This window comes from Dendrobates tinctorius, unplaced genomic scaffold (genome assembly GCF_039654945.1).
Source record: "Dendrobates tinctorius isolate UK_male_01 unplaced genomic scaffold, ASM3965494v1 ptg000211l, whole genome shotgun sequence".
Lineage (NCBI taxonomy): Eukaryota > Metazoa > Chordata > Amphibia > Anura > Dendrobatidae > Dendrobates > Dendrobates tinctorius.
In genome coordinates this window covers 18,102,450-18,122,869 of record NW_027361878.1, presented here as the reverse complement: position 1 = coordinate 18,122,869, position 20,420 = coordinate 18,102,450, and the positions used below count along the sequence as shown (strand labels likewise).

At 40.7% G+C, this 20,420-nt stretch overlaps 1 protein-coding gene across 5 annotated transcripts in view; it reads left to right on the top strand.

Moving 5' to 3' along the window:
* The window catches only part of LOC141058325 (uncharacterized), a 229,487-nt gene that overhangs the window by 189,002 nt on the left and 20,065 nt on the right, over positions 1-20,420 (top strand). For all 5 annotated transcript variants that reach the window (XM_073554537.1, XM_073554538.1, XM_073554535.1 and 2 more), the window contains one exon: positions 19,959-20,012. In XM_073554537.1, coding sequence (XP_073410638.1) covers positions 19,959-20,012 — 54 coding nt within the window. The remainder of the gene's footprint in view (positions 1-19,958; positions 20,013-20,420) is intronic.

Genomic DNA, 20,420 nt, shown 5'->3' with positions numbered 1-20,420 from the left:
TTAGAAAGGGTCAAATGTAATCTCATGTATATATATCCCTTAAAAAAGATACTTTATTCATTAAAAACCACAAATGTGGTAAACACCAACGAAGTGACAAAAATAGAAAAAAACGGAAAAGTGTTCAAACATGAAACCACTCTAAGGTGACACCTAAGAGTCCCTGATATAACCCTGAGCTGACGTCTGCCTGTCTGCGGAGGTTGGCACCCTAGGGGGGAACGTTGTGGCGCCCCCGCTCAACGATGGCTGTCCCTAGGGGCCCTGGTACACCCTAGATCCACTAGTGGTCACCTCTACCCATTGATAAAGCGGAACCTCTACTGCTAGACAGAGACCAATCTGCTCTATAGAGGGCCCTGTGTCCCAAAGAGAAGAAGTTAAAAAAAGAGAGAACACATATGGCATAAGGTGGTGTGATCAAATACTAAATTGCATAATTATGTCACCAATATTCACAATGGGGCATCATAAATATGCTAATGGGAGTCATATACGGGACACTTTAGATGCACTCCTTATTGCCCCAATCCCACAACTGCACAGTCTCTTCAAATGAAAAGAAAAGATATATAAGATACTGGCAATTTGATCAGTGTAGCACAAAAATAAGGGTAGTGTCCCTTTATGAAATCACATGACACCCCAATAGAGAAATAAACACAGAGCTGCCATAGCGATACTCATCTGTGTTCATCACCACCAGCCATCAAATGGTTAACGCCTCAACGCGTTTCGCCTGAGTAGGCTCATCAGGAGGCCCGATACTACAATATCTTGTGTCCCATAACGGTGAAGAAGCCAACCAGGTTATGTTATGGGACACAAGATATTGTAGTATCGGGCCTCCTGATGAGCCTACTCAGGCGAAACGCGTTGAGGCGTTAACCATTTGATGGCTGGGTGGTGATGAACACAGATGAGTATCGCTATGGCAGCTCTGTGTTTATTTCTCTATTGGGGTGTCATGTGATTTCATAAAGGGACACTACCCTTATTTTTGTGCTACACTGATCAAATTGCCAGTATCTTATATATCTTTTCTTTTCATTTGAAGAGACTGTGCAGTTGTGGGATTGGGGCAATAAGGAGTGCATCTAAAGTGTCCCGTATATGACTCCCATTAGCATATTTATGATGCCCCATTGTGAATATTGGTGACACAATTATGCAATTTAGTATTTGATCACACCACCTTATGCCATATGTGTTCTCTCTTTTTTTAACTTCTTCTCTTTGGGACACAGGGCCCTCTATAGAGCAGATTGGTCTCTGTCTAGCAGTAGAGGTTCCGCTTTATCAATGGGTAGAGGTGACCACTAGTGGATCTAGGGTGTACCAGGGCCCCTAGGGACAGCCATCGTTGAGCGGGGGCGCCACAACGTTCCCCCCTAGGGTGCCAACCTCCGCAGACAGGCAGACTTCAGCTCAGGGTTATATCAGGGACTCTTAGGTGTCACCTTAGAGTGGTTTCATGTTTGAACACTTTTCTGTTTTTTTCTATTTTTGTCAATTCGTTGGTGTTTACCACATTTGTGGTTTTTAATGAATAAAGTATCTTTTTTAAGGGATATATATACATGAGATTAAGGGGATATTCCATGTTATAATGCTTTCTCGCGCATCTTGTGATTTATATTTTATATAGTCGAGACCCTTATTTTTCGTTACATATATAACGGTAAAATTAAATTTACTAAGTAAGGGTCATTAGCACCGTTCTCTCTACACTAATACCACTTTGGAACTGTTCTCTATATTTCATTATATTGTTGACAAATCATCCATCTATTATATATTTTAATGGAGGAACCACTGGGCATATGGATTTCCAAATACAATTTGGTAGGGCGACTTTTGTGCCCCCTATGTATTTGCAGCTGATGCATCTGAGCAGTTAAACCCTCTATGATCAGGTATAACATTACACTGTTATATACCGATACTCCCATGTATTACCCAGAGTACTGTGCACACTCTGTGTGGAAACGTCTGTTGGACGGGCTAAGACCGCCTCTCTGCCCTGACACGTCGGGCGGAGGAGTGGCTTGCCTATCTGCAGCGTCATCCTGCAGCGTGGTGCGTCGCCTTGGCAACGCGCTCTCCCTGGCCTTACCCAGCCGTCTCCACATCATGACGTGTATGATGGGGAGTGGCTGTGCGGCCGGGAGATGTGCACCATGATGACGTCACACGCCGGGCACTGGGCGATTTCTCAGGTGTGAGGGATTTGTAGTCATGCCGTTATATATACTCCTATACACCTTGTAGCCACACTCACTTACCTCACAGGACGAAGCTAAGGCGAAACGCGCGTCGGGGACTGCGGTATCACAGGTCATATGTGCTTTTTACTTAGGGGTGTTGCTTCACACTTGGAATAGGGGCATACATGCCATGTGCACACTTGTGTTGTTTATTGCACCTATGTGATGGCATACTATTTTAGGTATACAGTATCTTCTGCCCCTAATTTAGATAGTGTTGGACATTGAACCTGGCAGTATACTTATGCATACTTATTATTTTGGCTACATTACATGTCACGTTTCAAGACTATGCATGCAATTGTTTAGTGTCACTGTCATTGCAGTAGGGTAATATACACTATTAGTATCCTTTCATTACATGCTTTTCATGCTACTGCCACTACAGCAGTGTTATGCATTGATTCTGATCATATTTTACATAATCTGCCGAGAGCCTCCCTCCCTATGTAGGGTATGTACTTTAGCTACATCTATCACATTATCTTGTAATATTGGATGCTTTCACAGTATTTCTGCCAGGTATTACCATTATTGCAGTAGACCACAGTCTTTCTGCTTATGAATGTTCATGTTCTGCATATCCCCTATGCTCTATACTGATGTACTCTGTTATGATTTTTTGATACTTTATCTCTGGTGTGTATTTTCACATACGTTTAGCACATTTGTATTTGTGATATCCATCAATATATCCATCTCTTTTTATCATGTCTATGTCTTTTGTATGTATTTCAATAAAGCAATATGTATTTTATGGCATTATGCTTCCTTGATCTGTTTGGTGTACACATTTGTTGGGAAGTGCCATGTTTGTTCAGGCCCTAGTTGTGGAAATCAGTAAATCATATTGACAATTCTCTGATGAAGGTCCTATCCTGGACCGAAAACGTTCAGAATACATGTGATTTGGATGCAAATAAAAAGAAAAATTTTTTTTCACGCATTTGAGTGCCAAGTTGATAATTTTATTAGTTATACGGGCTGGATACCCTACTTGTGCACCTCTTCATATTTTGAAATTTTAAGTGCCTTGTTGTTCATTACTACTTGAATTTCCACTAAGGCAGAGTCATTCCACACCCCGGCCCCTTGAACATGAAATGACAGTTTTAGTCCCAGCCCTGGGTCACAGTGGGTTACCTCAGTCATGCATCTGTCCTCCAAACCAGAACAGTGTCCTCTGGATGAACCACACGGCACACTTTGTAGGGACCAACAGTGGCAACTGGTATTTAATGAAGATGATGAGGATGTAGAAAGACAAGTGAAGTATAATTCCTAATCTGTCCCTATTCACAGAAACGGCTGCAGCAGCAGGGGCAATACTTCCCACTAGACTTTCTGGAGCTATCAGTCTCTGGTGGGGCACCAACACAGTCCTTGTGCCCACTTCCCAACACTCCTCAGGCAGTTTTGTCCCCTGATACGGCCAGCTCCCAACAGGGGAGCACATTCTGGATACTTGGAAAAAAATGAGATGCTTAGCACATAATTTGGCCAATTCATGCATGCCCAGCAGCCAATGACAAGGGGGTCTCAAATCTGCTGGGATGCTACGTGTCTAGTGTGAATACCTCCCTAAGACTGAAGTTTTAATTCATGGGTAGATGTCAATACCTCTGTTCAAAGTCTGGTTTGATGGGTAGGTAGGACCCTGTTGCAATTAAAATCCATCACATACTGAAGGGCGGAGTGCTCAGTCAGAAAGCTAATATACAAATGACAAAAGACTGACTGGCACTTCCAAGCTAATGTGAACAGGTGTATCCTAGGAACAGCCATCTCCAAATACAATAAACAAAAAAAGTTGTACTCTGTAGTGCTAAGGCATGTTAATGTGAAATATATTAAATATGGATGGCAATATTGCTTCTGGATTCTAGGAAAAAAATAAGAATAACTTATTTTCTGCAGAGACGAAGAAGTGATGGCGATGTGCACTGGATGAATATGAAAAGTGAAGATGAAGGACTTCAACTAGAGACGTCACTGATGAGTCAGTGTGTTACCTGTACACTGACACTATATACTGTATACTATATACAGAGGTCCTGATTATAATGTCACTGGTGATCACTGCATTACCTGTACACGGACTATATACAGAGCTCCTGTGTGTAATGTCACTGGTGCTCACTGTATTACCTGTACACTGACACTATATACAGAGCTCCTGTGTATAATGTCTCTGGTGATCCCTGTGTTACCTATACACTGTATACAGAGTTTTTATGTATAATGTCACCGGTGATCACTGTATTATCTGTGCAGTGACACTATATAAGGAGCTCCTGTGTATAATGTCACTGGTGATCCCTGTATTACCTGCACACTATATATTATATACAGAGCTCCTGTGTATAATGCCACTGGTGATCTCTGTATTACCTGTACACTATGCACTATATACAGAGCTCTTGTGTATAATGTTTCTGGTGATCACTGTATTAACTTTACACTGACACTATACACTGCGTACTATATACAAAGCTCCTGTGTATAGTGGCACTTAAGGTAAAATTAGTATTGTGTTTTTTTTATTAATGATCAGTATTGTATTATTTGGTCACTATTAGGTGGTCAAATGTGGTCCAGTCATGATGTGGCTGTATTTGTCCCTTGTATGTGGTATTAGTCACTTACTATGTGGTCTGGTCATGGTGTGGCTGTATTTCTTCTTTGGATGTGGTATTATTGTTTATTTTAAAAATGTATGTGACACATTCCCTTAATGAAACATAAATAAAAATATACCTAAAAAGAGTATTAGATATTAGATATTTTAACAAATATTTAACAGGTTAGAGTAGAGTAGGACAAAGAGTCTACTTTGTCATGGTGGTGGCTAAAAAAAATCTTTTGGCCAAAACAAAAGCTGCTGGCTATATATGTGATCTGGTGTTAGATGGGAACTGATAGTGTGTGATTGGTCAGGACGTGGTGCTGATGTGGAGTTTTTCCATGAGTGGGCGGTGGGATTGTGGAAGGTCTGAGGGTTGGAGGTGGAGCTGGGGTGGAGCCTGGGCGGGGCCTCCAGGGGGCATGAAAATTTTGCCAGTATGGGGCCCCAAAATTCCTGGTGGCAAAACAATTCAGTGCACCTTCCTACCTACTGGTTTCCCCACTATTTTATTTGACAGCTCTGACTTTATATAGCCAGGGAAGGTTGGAGATAAATGTCAAATAGATGGGAAGGTGCACTTAAATGTTTGGCCATGCCAAGAGTGCACCGAGCACCTGTGCTTCGTTTGAACAGTCATTCTGTGCGGACAGACTCCCTTTAAGTTAGCTGAATTGCTGTTTTTTGTAACTTATGCAAAAGAGGCTGGGAAATACTTGTGAGAAATGGAAATCCGAGGCGCTTATGTTTGTAGGGAGGATCCCAATTCACATATGTACTGTAAAAGGTGACAGCAAAATTAACAAAGTTTTTGTGTTTATTTGCTGTGGTTATGATCCAGCACTGAAAGTGCAAAAAGGTGTAAAGACATGGAATGGATCAAATTAAAACATACTAAAATTGAACTGGTTAAAAAACCTTTGCACTACGCGTTTCAACTATATAAATCTTTGTCAGGTGCCTAAAGACATATGGCTTGTACAAACTATTTACTTCATTATTTTTGGGTGCAGGTTCCCACAAAAAAAATCCAATCATTTTTGTTTATTCTACTGATGATTTCATAGGACTAGCTTGGTCCTTGCAAAATGTTTGCACATTGGTCATCGGGGGCACAGGCAATATCAGAAAAAGCAAGCTGGTCAAATGTAAATGTATTTCATGAGCTGATGAACACAGACAGGTATTTATATATGTAGATTGGTAATACAATAAATTGGTTTGATAAGTAGAGGCCAAAAAATGTCTTCCGGTTGAGGTGCCACCTGCAGGTCATTGTGTCTATTTGCAGGATTATGAAAATGAATGTCTAAACTGTATTTAGTGATAAAATCGTGAATGTGTGGTTTGTTTGGCTCTTTTCTTGTTGAAGGGAGCAAGTTTACCTTTCAAATGGTATAAAGTAGCAGGATTATATCCAAAAGTGATTCAAAATAGCGATGGATAAAATTTAACTTTTAATGAAAAGATGATAAAACCGACAAACATCACCCTTGTGAAAAAAACCTCAAAAAAACCCAACAAAAAACGTAAAGACATACAGATAAAAATACTCGCAGGTACTACCTGCCTTCAAATAGAGTATATGGCCTCTTTAGCAATAATAACACATTTTTTGAAGTGGTTACCAGATGGAGCAACAATTGCTTTGATGTGACAAGCTCTCACTGGAGTTAATTGTTATAGTCACACGTGCACAATTAGATCACCAAGACTGATAACAACCACCAATGTTGAATATGTCTACAAATCATTACCGTTAAGGCCTCATGTTACCCATTTAGTCTATTTTATGTATATACTAAGCGCTCATTTTGGATTCGTTTATGTATGCAACAAGCGTTTATGTGGTAATGTCTTTTGTTGATCCACTAAACGCATAAAAGAGCTTAATCTCTCCATAAGGAGGTTAAAAATTCAATGATATGCATAGAGCACTTTTTCGGAGACTTTACGGTAATGATTTGTAACCATATTCAACACTGGTGGTTGTTATCAGTCTTGGTGGTCTAATTGTGCAAGTGTGACTATATCAATTAACTCCAGTGAGAGCTTGTCGCATCAAAGCAATTGTTGTTCCATCTGGTAACCACTTAAAAAAAATATGTGTTATTATTGCTAAAGAGGCCATATACTCTATTTGAAGGCAGGTAGCATCTGCAAGTATTTTTATCTGTATGTCTTTACGTTTTTTGTGCTTTTTTTGAGTTTTTTTTCACAAGGGTGATGTTTGTCGGTTTTATCATCTTTTGATTAAAAGTAAAATTTTATCCATCGCTATCTTGTACCTTTCAAATGGTGCATCATTTGTGTAGCTAGGGTGAAGTAATCAACGAAAAAGCAGTGCATGTTTACAAATTTGTTTGCATATGTGACTCACCATTTGTGTGTGTGGGGCGAAGTTATCACCGAAAAAGCAGTGCATGTATACAAATGTGTTTGCATATGTGACTTACCTGTAGTGAAGTGTGCAATCCTCCAATGTGCCTGAAATAGGCTGGGCAAGCTGTTATGAATGAGTCACCGTAGGAGGCAAAAGCAGACATACAAGCTAAGTCCAGAAAACCAGAGAAGTTGGCAACTATCAGATTGCAGACCCCTGAACCTATCAACACAACTAGCAGTAGCCGTGGGGGGTTCCTACGATGCCCTAGACCCCTCGATCACAGCCGGAGAAATACATAGGCCTAAAGAAAGAAAGGGGAAATCTAAACTGCCCCAGAGCAGACCCCAAAGCAATAGGCAGCCCCCAACATATAATGACGGTGAAGCAAGATGAAAATACTAACACAGACAGAAAGATAGACTGAGCCAAGACGGGGCCCCAAAACTACCTAGGTAGGAAAGGACAGGAAGGCTGCTGTCTGCAATCTGCCAAAACCCTATCAAAGACATAAGCCAACCAGCTGATATGAAAAAGGCCCTGAAGCAGCTAGGCTTCAACAACTGAATCAGCACTCAGGTATTTTCAGAAGACAGAGCTAAATGAATTCAGCACACCCCAGCAGGGAATGGCAGAAATCCAGAAAAACAAAGCAAAAACAAAGTCAAAGCACAAAAGCAAAAGGCCGAGCAGCAAACTTAGCTTTGGAGGAGCAGGAATTCAGACTGGTCTCCAAGGATCCCACAGAGAAATCACCCGCAGGGCAGAAGGGCGTCGGCAGCATTATATCCAGTCCGTAACTCCACTCAGCCAGTCACAATCATCAGCCTCAGGTGTTTGACAATCAGGCTCACTACCTTTCTTTACCAGAAGAGGGAGTTCCTCGGGCCTCAGTAATGAAGGGGAAAATGAACTCACAACAGCAAGCACTTGCGCAAGCTGAAAAGACCCCAAGGCAAATGTTTGGATTTGTTTGTGATGTCTGTAAGCAGCTTTGTGGTAGTGTGCTTTGGGGTAGTGTGCTGCCACCTGCAGGTAATTTGACCTTTCAAATGGTGTACCATTTGTTTGTGTGGGTGGAGTATAAGAACCCACCTCACTGGTGTTAATTGATACATATTTATATATAACTTTTTTTTTAAAAGGAGAAACAAATTTTCTAAAATTTATAAAAAATTATATAGTTACTGAACACTAAATAATCTATTCAGTATGCATCAACACAAAATTCACTAAAATATGTATCAATTCACACCAATGAGGTGGGTTCTTATAAAAAAAAAAATTTTTGAGTCAACCCTATCCTATGTAATCCTCAGTAGAATAAACAAAAAATATTGGATCTTTTCTGTGGGAATCCGCACCCAAAAATAATGAAGTTAGGTATAATTAGTTTGTATGAGCCATATGTAGACTTTTATAGTTGAAACGCGTTGTGCAAAAGTTTTTTTAACCGGTTCTATTTTAGTATGTTTTTATTTTTTTATTTCATCCATTTTATGTGTGTACATGGAAATGACAAGGAGCTTTCTGGTGATAGTTAGGACTACAGTCCCATACCCCACACCACGTGAGATAATAGAAATTTGTGACACATTAAGCCTTGCACCATAAAGGGTGAGATTTCATGGTCAAAGATGCTTACGATTCACTACTCACTCCACAGTTTATGTGCAAAAAAATCTGGTGGTGAAACGTATCATCCACCATAAACTATTTTGATTCATTTGGCACATTTAACTTGTTTTTTTACCCCATGGCAAATCCAGATTAAACAAAATCTTATCGTTTTTAAGGATAATTACCATTTTTCTACAAAATGTTATTATTTAAAAAAATATATGTAATCTTTAAAAGTATCACCCCCATTTATAATTTAAAGGGGAGAGGGGCGCCATCATTTTTATTAAATACATTGCTATTGATGTTGAAAAATTGACAAGTCATGGAAATCCTTTGGCACCTTGCGGCATGACAATGAGCAGATAAAGGAAAACCCTTCTCAGGACGGTAAATGACCAAGATTGGAATTAATCAGTTGGCACCAAATACTATTTAGTCACTGACACCATCCACTACACATACCATGTCGTTCTCTTTGCAGTTAGAATATATCTATTTGCAGGAAGGAGTTGTTGTAGCTGTTTTCGTTCTGACCCAAAGTCAGACATACAGATCACCAGTGAGGCCAAATTAGGAGTTTACGCCCTTAATTTACAAGTGCTTGGAGAAAAAGAAATCTGCACACAGATTGTGAGCAAGTCACTTTATCTGACGTAATGAAACACAAGGCAATCTTTTATACCATTTACAACAATATGTAATTCTATGGAGCTGATGTGGCCTCCACCGTTTACCCGGGGTCATACCTTGTTTACCATGTACCCAGAACACATTGAGGCTGACTATTGAGAACATATATGATAAGAAGCATATTTTCCTCGAAGACGAGACAGGCAAAACTGCTGTGTCATAAGAATAAATTCTTTCAATGAAAGGCAAAAGGCAATTGAAGAATTAAAGGCAGTTAAAGGCATTTAAAGGCAAACCATTAACCCGTCTATATCAGAGTAAATATTAAAATTAATCCTGTTGTTTGCAGCTCTGTATTCTGGCTTATATATGGGGCTTCAGAGCAGGTAGCCCCCTCTCCAACATTTACATTTCCTGATTTTCCTGTTTTATTGTTCTCAAGTAATTTTGGTTGAACGGATTTCCTAAGTAAGACAGCAACAAGCCAAAGCTAACTCAATCAAATGCCAAGTTATTTTCATTATCAGCAAAAGGTCAGAAGTTTCCCAAAGGTTCATTAATCACTTATCTGTTGGGTAAAGGTTCATTAAAAGCATGCAATGGAGTTGGGAAAAGGTTGTAAGATATGAGTGTCTTTGCTATCATATCTCAAATTCTTGTAAGTGCAATAAAACTAAAAGACAATTTCTTCTAAGTGAAATTACATATTTCTTTCAAGTTACAGGAAAATATAGAACAGTTGTACATTGCAGCGATCTACTGTTACTCTGTTCTGATCCTAAGACCCCCCCAGGACTTGGTTGTCTACCTTGTCATTGTCACAACATCATCTCACTTTAACACCCCATGTCTTATTCTGTCCATCATAAATCCTAAAAGTTACAGGCATCCAAGAAATGTATGTATTTATGTCTTTACATGTACGGAGAAGAATCCCTTGCAGTACTACTGCCCCCAGTCATAGATAATACCGAAATAGAATACACACTGCCGACTGTATACCGGCAAAATGCTGACATTATATTAATATTGTAACACATACAGTGGGGCAAAAAAGTATTTAGTCAGTCAGCAATAGTGCAAGTTCCACCACTTAAAAAGATGAGAGGCGTCTGTAATTTACATCATAGGTAGACCTCAACTATGGGAGACAAACTGAGAAAAAAAAATCCAGAAAATCACATTGTCTGTTTTTTTTTCATTTTATTTGCATATTATGGTGGAAAATAAGTATTTGGTCAGAAACAAGCAATCAAGATTTCTGGCTCTCACAGACCTGTAACTTCTTCTTTAAGAGTCTCCTCTTTCCTCCACTCATTACCTGTAGTAATGGCACCTGTTTAAACTTGTTATCAGTATAAAAAGACACCTGTGCACAACCTCAAACAGTCTGACTCCAAACTCCACTATGGTGAAGACCAAAGAGCTGTCAAAGGACACCAGAAACAAAATTGTAGCCCTGCACCAGGCTGGGAAGACTGAATCTGCAATAGCCAACCAGCTTGGAGTGAAGAAATCAACTGTGGGAGCAATAATTAGAAAATGGAAGACATACAAGACCACTGATAATCTCCCTCGATCTGGTGCTCCACGCAAAATCCCACCCCGTGGGGTCAGAATGATCACAAGAACGGTGAGAAAAAATCCCAGAACCACGTGGGGGGGACCTAGTGAATGAACTGCAGAGAGCTGGGACCAATGTAACAAGGCCTACCATAAGTAACACACTACGCCACCATGGACTCAGATCCTGCAGTGCCAGACGTGTCCCACTGCTTAAGCCTGTACATGTCCGGGCCCGTCTGAAGTTTGCTAGAGAGCATTTGGATGATCCAGAGGAGTTTTGGGAGAATGTCCTATGGTCTGATGAAACCAAACTGGAACTGTTTGGTAGAAACACAACTTGTTGTGTTTGGAGGAAAAAGTATACTGAGTTGCATCCATCAAACACCATATCTACTGTAAAGCATGGTGGTGGAAACATCATGCTTTGGGGCTGTTTCTCTGCAAAGGGGCCAGGACGACTGATCCGGGTACATGAAAGAATGAATGGGGCCATGTATCGTGAGATTTTGAGTGCAAACCTCCTTCCATCAGCAAGGGCATTGAAGATGAAACGTGGCTGGGTCTTTCAACATGACAATGATCCAAAGCACACCGCCAGGGCAACGAAGGAGTGGCTTCGTAAGAAGCATTTCAAGGTCCTGGAGTGGCCTAGCCAGTCTCCAGATCTCAACCCTATAGAAAACCTTTGGAGGGAGTTGAAAGTCCGTGTTGCCAAGCGAAAAGCCAAAAACATCACTGCTCTAGAGGAGATCTGCATGGAGGAATGGGCCAACATACCAACAACAGTGTGTGGCAACCTTGTGAAGACTTACAGAAAACGTTTGACCTCTGTCATTGCCAACAAAGGATATATCACAAAGTATTGAGATGAAATTTTGTTTCTGACCAAATACTTATTTTCCACCATAATATGCAAATAAAATGAAAAAAAAAAACAGACAATGTGATTTTCTGGATTTTTTTTTCTCAGTTTGTCTCCCATAGTTGAGGTCTACCTATGATGTAAATTACAGACGCCTCTCATCTTTTTAAGTGGTGGAACTTGCACTATTGCTGACTGACTAAATACTTTTTTGCCCCACTGTATACAGCACCGAAAGTGCCAGTGAGCCAGAAGGACCTATACTACTATTCACTAGGAAGTGGATGCATATTAGGCATATCCAAAATTGGACCAAAAAAGATTTTTTTGCATATGTTCAATATTAGCAAGATCCACAAATAATGAAAACATGCCCACAGCAACCTAAACCACATATTATAAGAACACGAAGATTTCGTGTCAATACAAGGCAGAGTAGAACATGGTGGGAAGGCCTTACTACACATTGCAATACATTTATCAATGCATTTAATACGTCACTTTGTCAAGTAACGTATAAGTAATTGCTGCTGTAAGCAATAGCAGCAAATCACTATGAAATGTAATACAAACCTGGAGAGCACTGAGATTGATTACTGCTAACTGACAGGGCCAAACACAGAGAAAAGGGCCATTAACACAGCACACACAAAAGACGAGTCATTCTAGCACAGCTCACATATCAGAGTTGTCACTCTGGCACAGTGCACATGTAAGGGTCGGCCAGGACCGTAGTCGTAGCCGAGGACACCGGGGCTCTGTTGTCCTGGCCTCCCCTCACAGAAAAATCACATTCACTATTCAGCATACCTGTGTCTCCTGCTTCAGCTCCTTCAGGGTCCTCCCTCTGCCTTGGGAGACCGTGCCTGGATAAATCCCCATTAACTGAGACACACACTTTCTTAACTTTCACAAGAACGTCTTTACTTGGTTCGTTACACAGCACTTACAAAGACTTCACAACGTTTACAGCAGGTTTCACATTGCAAGGCTCTTTCCCTGCTCTTCCTTTACGGTTACGCAGCATGGGCCCAGGCCGGACTGTCCCTGACTGTTTCTCAGTTTTCTCTCCTTTTAGCTCCACTACGGTAAAGCATCCCTCGGTCTGTTTCGCCCCAGACTCAAGATCATTGGTAGCTGCAGTCAGTAGCCTCTGAGAGTGTGACCTGTTCTGATGTACTGTCCCCTGTGCTGGCACCGCATCTTCAATATCTGTACTCACTGCTTCCATGAGTTTCCATGGCCGTTCTGCCCCGGTAATAAGGGTTTGTGCCCAAGTGAACAGTTGCCACATTCTGGAACCACTGTTGGCCCCTAGCTTCACTGGTCTGCTGCTGTATTGTGCTATGCTATGACCTCTCGCTTAGAACGTTTCCTGACTGCTGCAGCATACTGGGCCTAAAGCCCATGTGGACCCTTCGGGCACCTCTGGCCCTCTGCCTAAACCTAACACTGTGCACTCTCTTACTATGTAGCAGCCCCTCCTACAATTAACCATGTATCCATGTATTTAATAACTATGAACCGTGTGAACTAGGATGTCCCCCATCTAGTGGCAAAACCTATGAACTGCACTTTCCCTATCATAACAGCACATAAATATATACATTACATATAATACAGTAAAGGTAGTACATCCAATGATGTAGCAGTACTAAGACGACATAGCTAAGAGTAATATACATGGTTATGGAGCAGTACCAATAACATATGCATAAATACAAGAGAAAAGACATGCAATAGAACATCAACATTCCTCTAACCCCTTACACACACAACACATGTCACATAAAATTTGTGAAAAATTGGTAAACACTTGTAACTCATTATTAACAATTTCAGCAATGTATTTCGCTAAAACTGAAAAATGGATGTCTAAAAAAAATTGGCACACTTTACTTAACCCCTTAAGCCCCAAGGGTGGTTTGCACGTTAATGACCAGGCCAATTTTTACAATTCTGACCACTGTCCCTTTATGAGGCAATAACTCTGAAACGCTTCCAAGGATCCTGGTGATTCTGACTTTGTTTTCTCGTGACATATTGTACTTCATGTTAGTGGTAAAATTTCATTTAAATAACTTGCGTTTATTTGTGAAAAAAACAGAAATTTGGTGAAAATTTTGAAAATTTCGCAATTTTCCAACTTTGAATTTTTATGCCCTTAAATCACAGAGATACGGCACACAAAAAACTTGATAAGTAACATTTCCCACATGTTTACTTTACATCAGCATTATTTTGAAACCAAAATTTTTTTTTATTAGGAAGTTATAAGGGTTAAAAATTGACCAGCGATTTCTCATTTTTGCAACACCATTTTATTTTTACGGACCACATCACATTTGAAGCCACTTTGAGGCGTCTATATGATAAAAAATACCCAAAAATGACACCATTCTAAAAACTGCACCCCTTAAGGTGCTCAAAACCACATTCAAGAAGTTTATTAACCCTTTAGGTGCGTCACAGGAATTTTTTTAATATTTAAAAAAAAATGAACATTTAACTTTTTTTTCACTAAAAAAATTCTTCAGGTTCAATTTATTTTATTTTACCAAGGGTAACAGGAGAAATTGGACTGCAAAAGTTATTGTTCAATTTGTCCTGAGTACGCTGATACCTGATATGTGGGGGGGAACCACTGTTTCGGCGCATGGCAGAGCTCAGCAGGGAAGGAGCGCCGTTTGACTTTTTCAATGCAAAATTGGCTGGAATTCAGATTGGACGCCATGTCGCGTTTGGAGAGCCCCTGATGTACCTAAACAGTGGAAACCCCCCAAAGTGACCCCATTTTGGAAACTAGACCCCCCAAGGAACTCATCTAGCTATGTGGTGAGAACTTTGAACCCACAAGGGCTTCACAGAAGTTTATAACGTACAGCGGTACAATTAAAAAATCATATTTTTTCCAAAAAAATGATCTTTTCACCCCCAATTTTTATTTTCCCAAGGATAACAGGTCCCTAAAAGTTATTGTGCAATTTGTCCTGAGTACACTGATTCCCCATATGTAGGTGTAAATGACTATTTGGGCGCATGGCAGAGCTCGGAAGGGAAGCAGCGCCATTTGACGTTTTTGGCTGGAATTGAGATCGGACACCATGTCGCGTTTGGAAAGCCCCTGATGTACCAAACAGTAGAAACCCCCCACAAATGACATCATTTTGGAAACTAGACCCCCTAAGGAACTTATCTAGATGTGTGGTGACCACTTTGAACCCCCCAGTGCTTCACAGAAGTTTATAACGACCGGGCGTGAAAATAAAAATATTGTATTTTTTCAACAAACATCATCTTAAAGTCCCCATTTTTTTTATTTTCCCAAGGGTAACAGGAGAAATTGGACTCCAAAAGTTGTTGTCCAATTTGTCCTGAGTACGCTGATACCTCATATGTGGGAGAAAACTACTGTATGGGCACACGTCGGGGCTCGGAAGTGAAGTAGTGACGTTTTGGAATGCAGACTTTGATTGAATGGTCTGCGGGTGTCATTTTGCTTTTGGAGAGCCCCTGATGTACCTAAACAGTGGAAACCCCCCACAAGTGACCCTATTTTAGAAACTAGACCCCCTATGGAACTTATCTAGATATGTGGTGAGCACTTTGAACCCCCCAGTGCTTCACAGAAGTTTATAACGACCGGGCGTGAAAATAAAAATATCGTATTTTTTCAACAAATATCATCTTTTAGTCCCCATTTTTTTTTATTTTCCCAAGGGTAACAGGAGAAATTGGACCCCAAAAGTTGTTGTCCAATTTGTCCTGAGTACGCTGACACCCCATATGTGGGAGAAAACTACTGTATGGGGACACGTCGGGGCTCGGAAGGGAAGTAGTGACGTTTTGGAATGCAGACATTGATCGAATGGTCTGCGGGTGTCATGTTGCCTTTGGAGAGCCCCTAATGTACCTAAACAGTGGAAACCCCCCACAAATAACCCCATTTTGGAAACTAGACCCCCTAAGGAACTTATCTAGATGTGTGGTGAGCACTTTGAACCCCCAAGGGCTTCACAGAAGTTTATAATGCCCAGGCATGAAAATAAAAAAATCGTATTTTTTCCACAAACATGATCAATTAGTCTCCAATTTTTTTATTTTCCCAAGGGTAACAGGAGAAATTGGACCCCAAAAGTTGTTGTCCAATTTGTCCTGAGTATGCTGATAACTCATATGTGGGAGAAAACTACTGTATGGGCACACGTCGGGGCTCGGAAGGGAAGTAGTGACGTTTTGGAATGCAGACTTTGATGGATTGGTCTGCAGGTGTCATGTGCGTTTGGAGAGCCCCTGATGTACCTAAACTATTGAAACTCCCCACAAGTGACCCCATTTTGGAAACTAGACCCCCCACGCAACTTATCTAGATGTGTGGTGAGCACTTTGAACCACCAAGTGCTTCACAGAAGTTTATAACGCCTGGGCGTGAAAATAAAAAAATCATTTTTTTCCACAAAAATGATATTTTTGCCCCCAATTTTATATTTTCCTAAGGGTAACAGGAGAAATTAGACCCAAAAGTTGTTTTGCAATTTGTCCTGAGTATGCTGATACCCTATATATGGGGGTAAAACACTGTTTGGGCGCATGGCAGAGCTTGGAAGGGAAGGCGCACCATTTGACTTTTTCAACGCAGAATTGGCTGGAATTGAAATCAGACGCCATGTTGCATTTGGAGAGCACCTGATGTGCCCAAACAGTGGAAACTCCCCAATTATAACTCCAACCCTAACCCCAACACACCCCTAACCCTAATCTGAGCCCTAACCGTAGCCCTAACCTTAGCGCTAACCCTAACCCTAGCCTTAACCCTAGCCCTAACCCTAGCCCTAACCCTAATGGGAAAATGGAAATAAATACATTTTTTTATTTTATTATTTTTCCCTAACTAAGGGGGTGATATGGGGGGTTTGATTTACTATTTATGGCGGTTTTTATTTTTGGCAGCTGTCACACGCTAAAAGACGCTTTTTATTGTAAAAATAGTTTTTGCATCACCACATTTTGAGAGCTATAATTTTTCCGTATTTTGACCCACTGAGTCATGTGAGGTCTTATTTTTTGCGGGACGAGTTGATGTTTTTATTGATACCATTTTCGGGCACGTGACAATTTTTGATCGCTTTTTATTCCGATTTTTGGGACGCAGAATGAACAAAAACCAGCGTTTCATGAATTTCTTTTGGGGGGGTGCGTTTACACCGTTCCGCGTGCGGTAAAATTGATAAAGTGGTTTTATTCTTCGGGTCGGTATGGTTACAGCGATACCTCATTTAGGTCGTTTTTTTATGTTCTGTTGGTTTTTTGCAATGAAAACAATTTTATATAAAAAAATAATTATTTTTGCATCGCTTTATTCTGCGAGCTATAACTTTTATTTTTTCGCTGATGATGCTGTGTGGCGGCTCGTTTTTTGCGGGACAAGATGACGTTTTCAGCGGTACCATGGATATTTATATGCATCTTTTTGATCGCGCGTTATTGCACTTTTTGTTCGGTGGTATGATAATAAATCATTATTTTTTGCTTCGTTTTTTACAGTATTTTTATTTTTTAAGGCGTTCGCTAAAGGGGTTATCTAATGGGACAGTTTTATAGGGGCGGGTCGCTACGGACGCGGCGATACCAAATATGTGTACTTTTATTTATTTATTTTTTTTATCTTCAAAAAATGAATTTATTGGGGAATATTTTTTTTTTTTACTAATTTATTGAGCGATTTTTTCAAAATTATTTTTACACTTTTTTTTTTTTTTACTTTATTACATAGTCCTAGGTGGGACATCACTGTCCTGTGACAGATCGCTGATCTGTCACATCACAGATCACTGTGACAGATCAGCAATCTGTCACAGGCAGTTCTGCAGACTTCCTCATGCCTGCGCTTTGCAGGCAGTGAGGAAGTCAGCTCCCTACAGGCCCCCGAAGGCCCCCGTCGCCATCTTGGATTCGGGGGCCTGTAGGGAAGGAGTCCACCGCAGCAGCGCTGCACATTGAGCTGCCGTGGGGGGCTCAGGGAAGCACGGAGGGAGCCCCCTCCCGCCGATGCTTCCCTTTAACCCCCGGTACACCGCAATCGTGTTTGATCGCGGTGTACAAGGGGTTAACGTGTCGGGGGCGGTCCGTGACTGCCCCTGACACATTGTGCCGGGTGTCAGCTGTGATAATCAGCTGACACCTGGCCGCGATCAGCGGCGCTCACCAAGTGGGCGCCGCTGATCGCATTAGACGTACTATCCCGTCCTTGGGAATTAAGTCCCAGGGCACATGAACGGGATAGTACGTCTAATGGCAGAAAGGGGTTAAATTCCAAGCTGTAAATGCTGGCCCAAACCCTGATACCCCATGTATGGCCCATGGCTGACTGCTGATGTGTAATAATCACAATTCTACTGTGGGTGAATTGTTGCCACTTTTCCAAATTTGAGCTTTTGGGGCAGCTTTTTACCCCCCCCGAAGGTGCTGTCTATGCGTTTGGTTTTGCCTCCGATTTAATTCAATGAGGTTCAGATATTTTCTATGAACTGTTCAGCGAACATCTGTCCGTTCGCCGAATCTGAACAGAACCTTGAAAGGTTTCGCACATCTCTACTCTTTAGTATTATCATGGGTTCCCATTGCTGTAAATACAAGTGTAAGGTATTGATCTAGCTCAAAGAACCTAAACCACCAATAATGAAAAAATGGAATACATGGAAAAAGGGTGCCATTCAAAAAGGAGTATGTAAATCTATAAATACATATAAGGTGCATGTGCTTTTTGTATCTATGTCTTACAGAGCTCCATTACTTTGATTAGAAATGCATATCAAATGTCAATAGTGCAAAGAGAGTCACGCAAGGAGAAGATACATGGTCTCCATACAGTGCACAGAAGGTATGCTCACGTATACTGCACTTTTCATCAAAGTTTAAAAGAGGTATTGCACGGTATTAGTGAGGATCCGTCTGCCTTGTAAGTAGTGTATATACCGTACACTGTAGGATTAATGCAATGTTCACAAGGACAGTTTTTCAGATTATGTTTCTGATCTATTTCTTTCTTTATCATTCCCCTGTTATTTCCATTTGACACTTATGTGAAGGGGTTTTCATATTTGGAAGTTCAGGTAAAATAATTAGAAGTTGAATACCAACATTTACCATATGCCAAACTATGTAATAGAGAAAGACATATATATACCTATAATGAAGAAGCACACACACAGGTTGTGTGCCCACCATATGAAATAACAATCTAAAGTTATTAGTATACCAAACTACACTTAGAAAAAATATTTGGAAGCTTTGCAATCTGATACTAAAAGGGAAAGATTTAAAAGAACTTTCTGTAATGCCTGCTGCAGCGCAGTAGCACACAACCCCCACCAGGGGGTGCGGGGGGAAGGAAAATAGGTACACTCACCGAGAAACCACAGAGCACCAGGCAGGAGCCACTAGGTGGCGGAAGAGTAGTCAGAAAAGCCAGGTCAGCAACAGTGAGGGAATGAAGTACCAGAGGTCACAGAGTCAAATACCAAGAGGTCACAACACAGAAAGTGAGTACAAGTGAAGTCATAGGGGGAAACAGGAACGGGACCTAGAAAAAAGGACAAAGGACAAATCAGGGTATAACAGGGTCAGCTGCTCAAGCCAGAGACTGGATCTATAACTGACAAAGCCTGGAGGTAACAGCGGACTTAAATAGCCAGGCAGACACCAAAACGAGGCAGGGAAGATTAACCCCCACATGACCATCCTGGGGGGAGAATAATCAGAAACAAACCCCGGACTGGATCATGACACTTTCCATCTTCCAATATAAATATATAATAAATTCCATTCTATAATTAAGAGTACAGTAGTTTGAACTTTACCCAGATGTCATCTGCCTTGGTTTTTGCACCATTACCCAATACCATGAAATATTCCATGTTATACAATGATATATTTATGTTGTAACTGTACATGGAATTTGACCATTGCTCACATGACTAACAAATAGGAATATTATTTTTACAGACTTCTCAATACTGTGTGTCTGGAAGAAGGGGAGGACAAATGTCTCAGGAACTGGTGAGTTATTTTACATTGTAGTATTTTTTCCCCATAAAAGAGTCAAGCGTATTTTTTTTTACAATAGAATAATACATTTTAATAGAAATTAGTTTAACATTTTTTCCATAATTACTTTTATTTAAAAAAAAATGACAATGCACCATTATTCATGCCAAAAACATGGTTTACATGTAAAAGTGAGCCATTTCCAATCTAAAAAAAATAGCTATAGTAGGTGCCAAAAACTATTTTTGGTTGATTTATATGGTTTTGAACCTATTGGAGATTGGAGCTGACTTTTATTGTCCTGTTGGGTCAGTAGTGGTGACCGCCTTGGGGTTCATGCATGGAGACCTTCAGTGTTTAGTAAGCACCTTCTTTTGTAAACTGAAACCTCGGGTCCTGCTGACACCAAATCTGCTACAA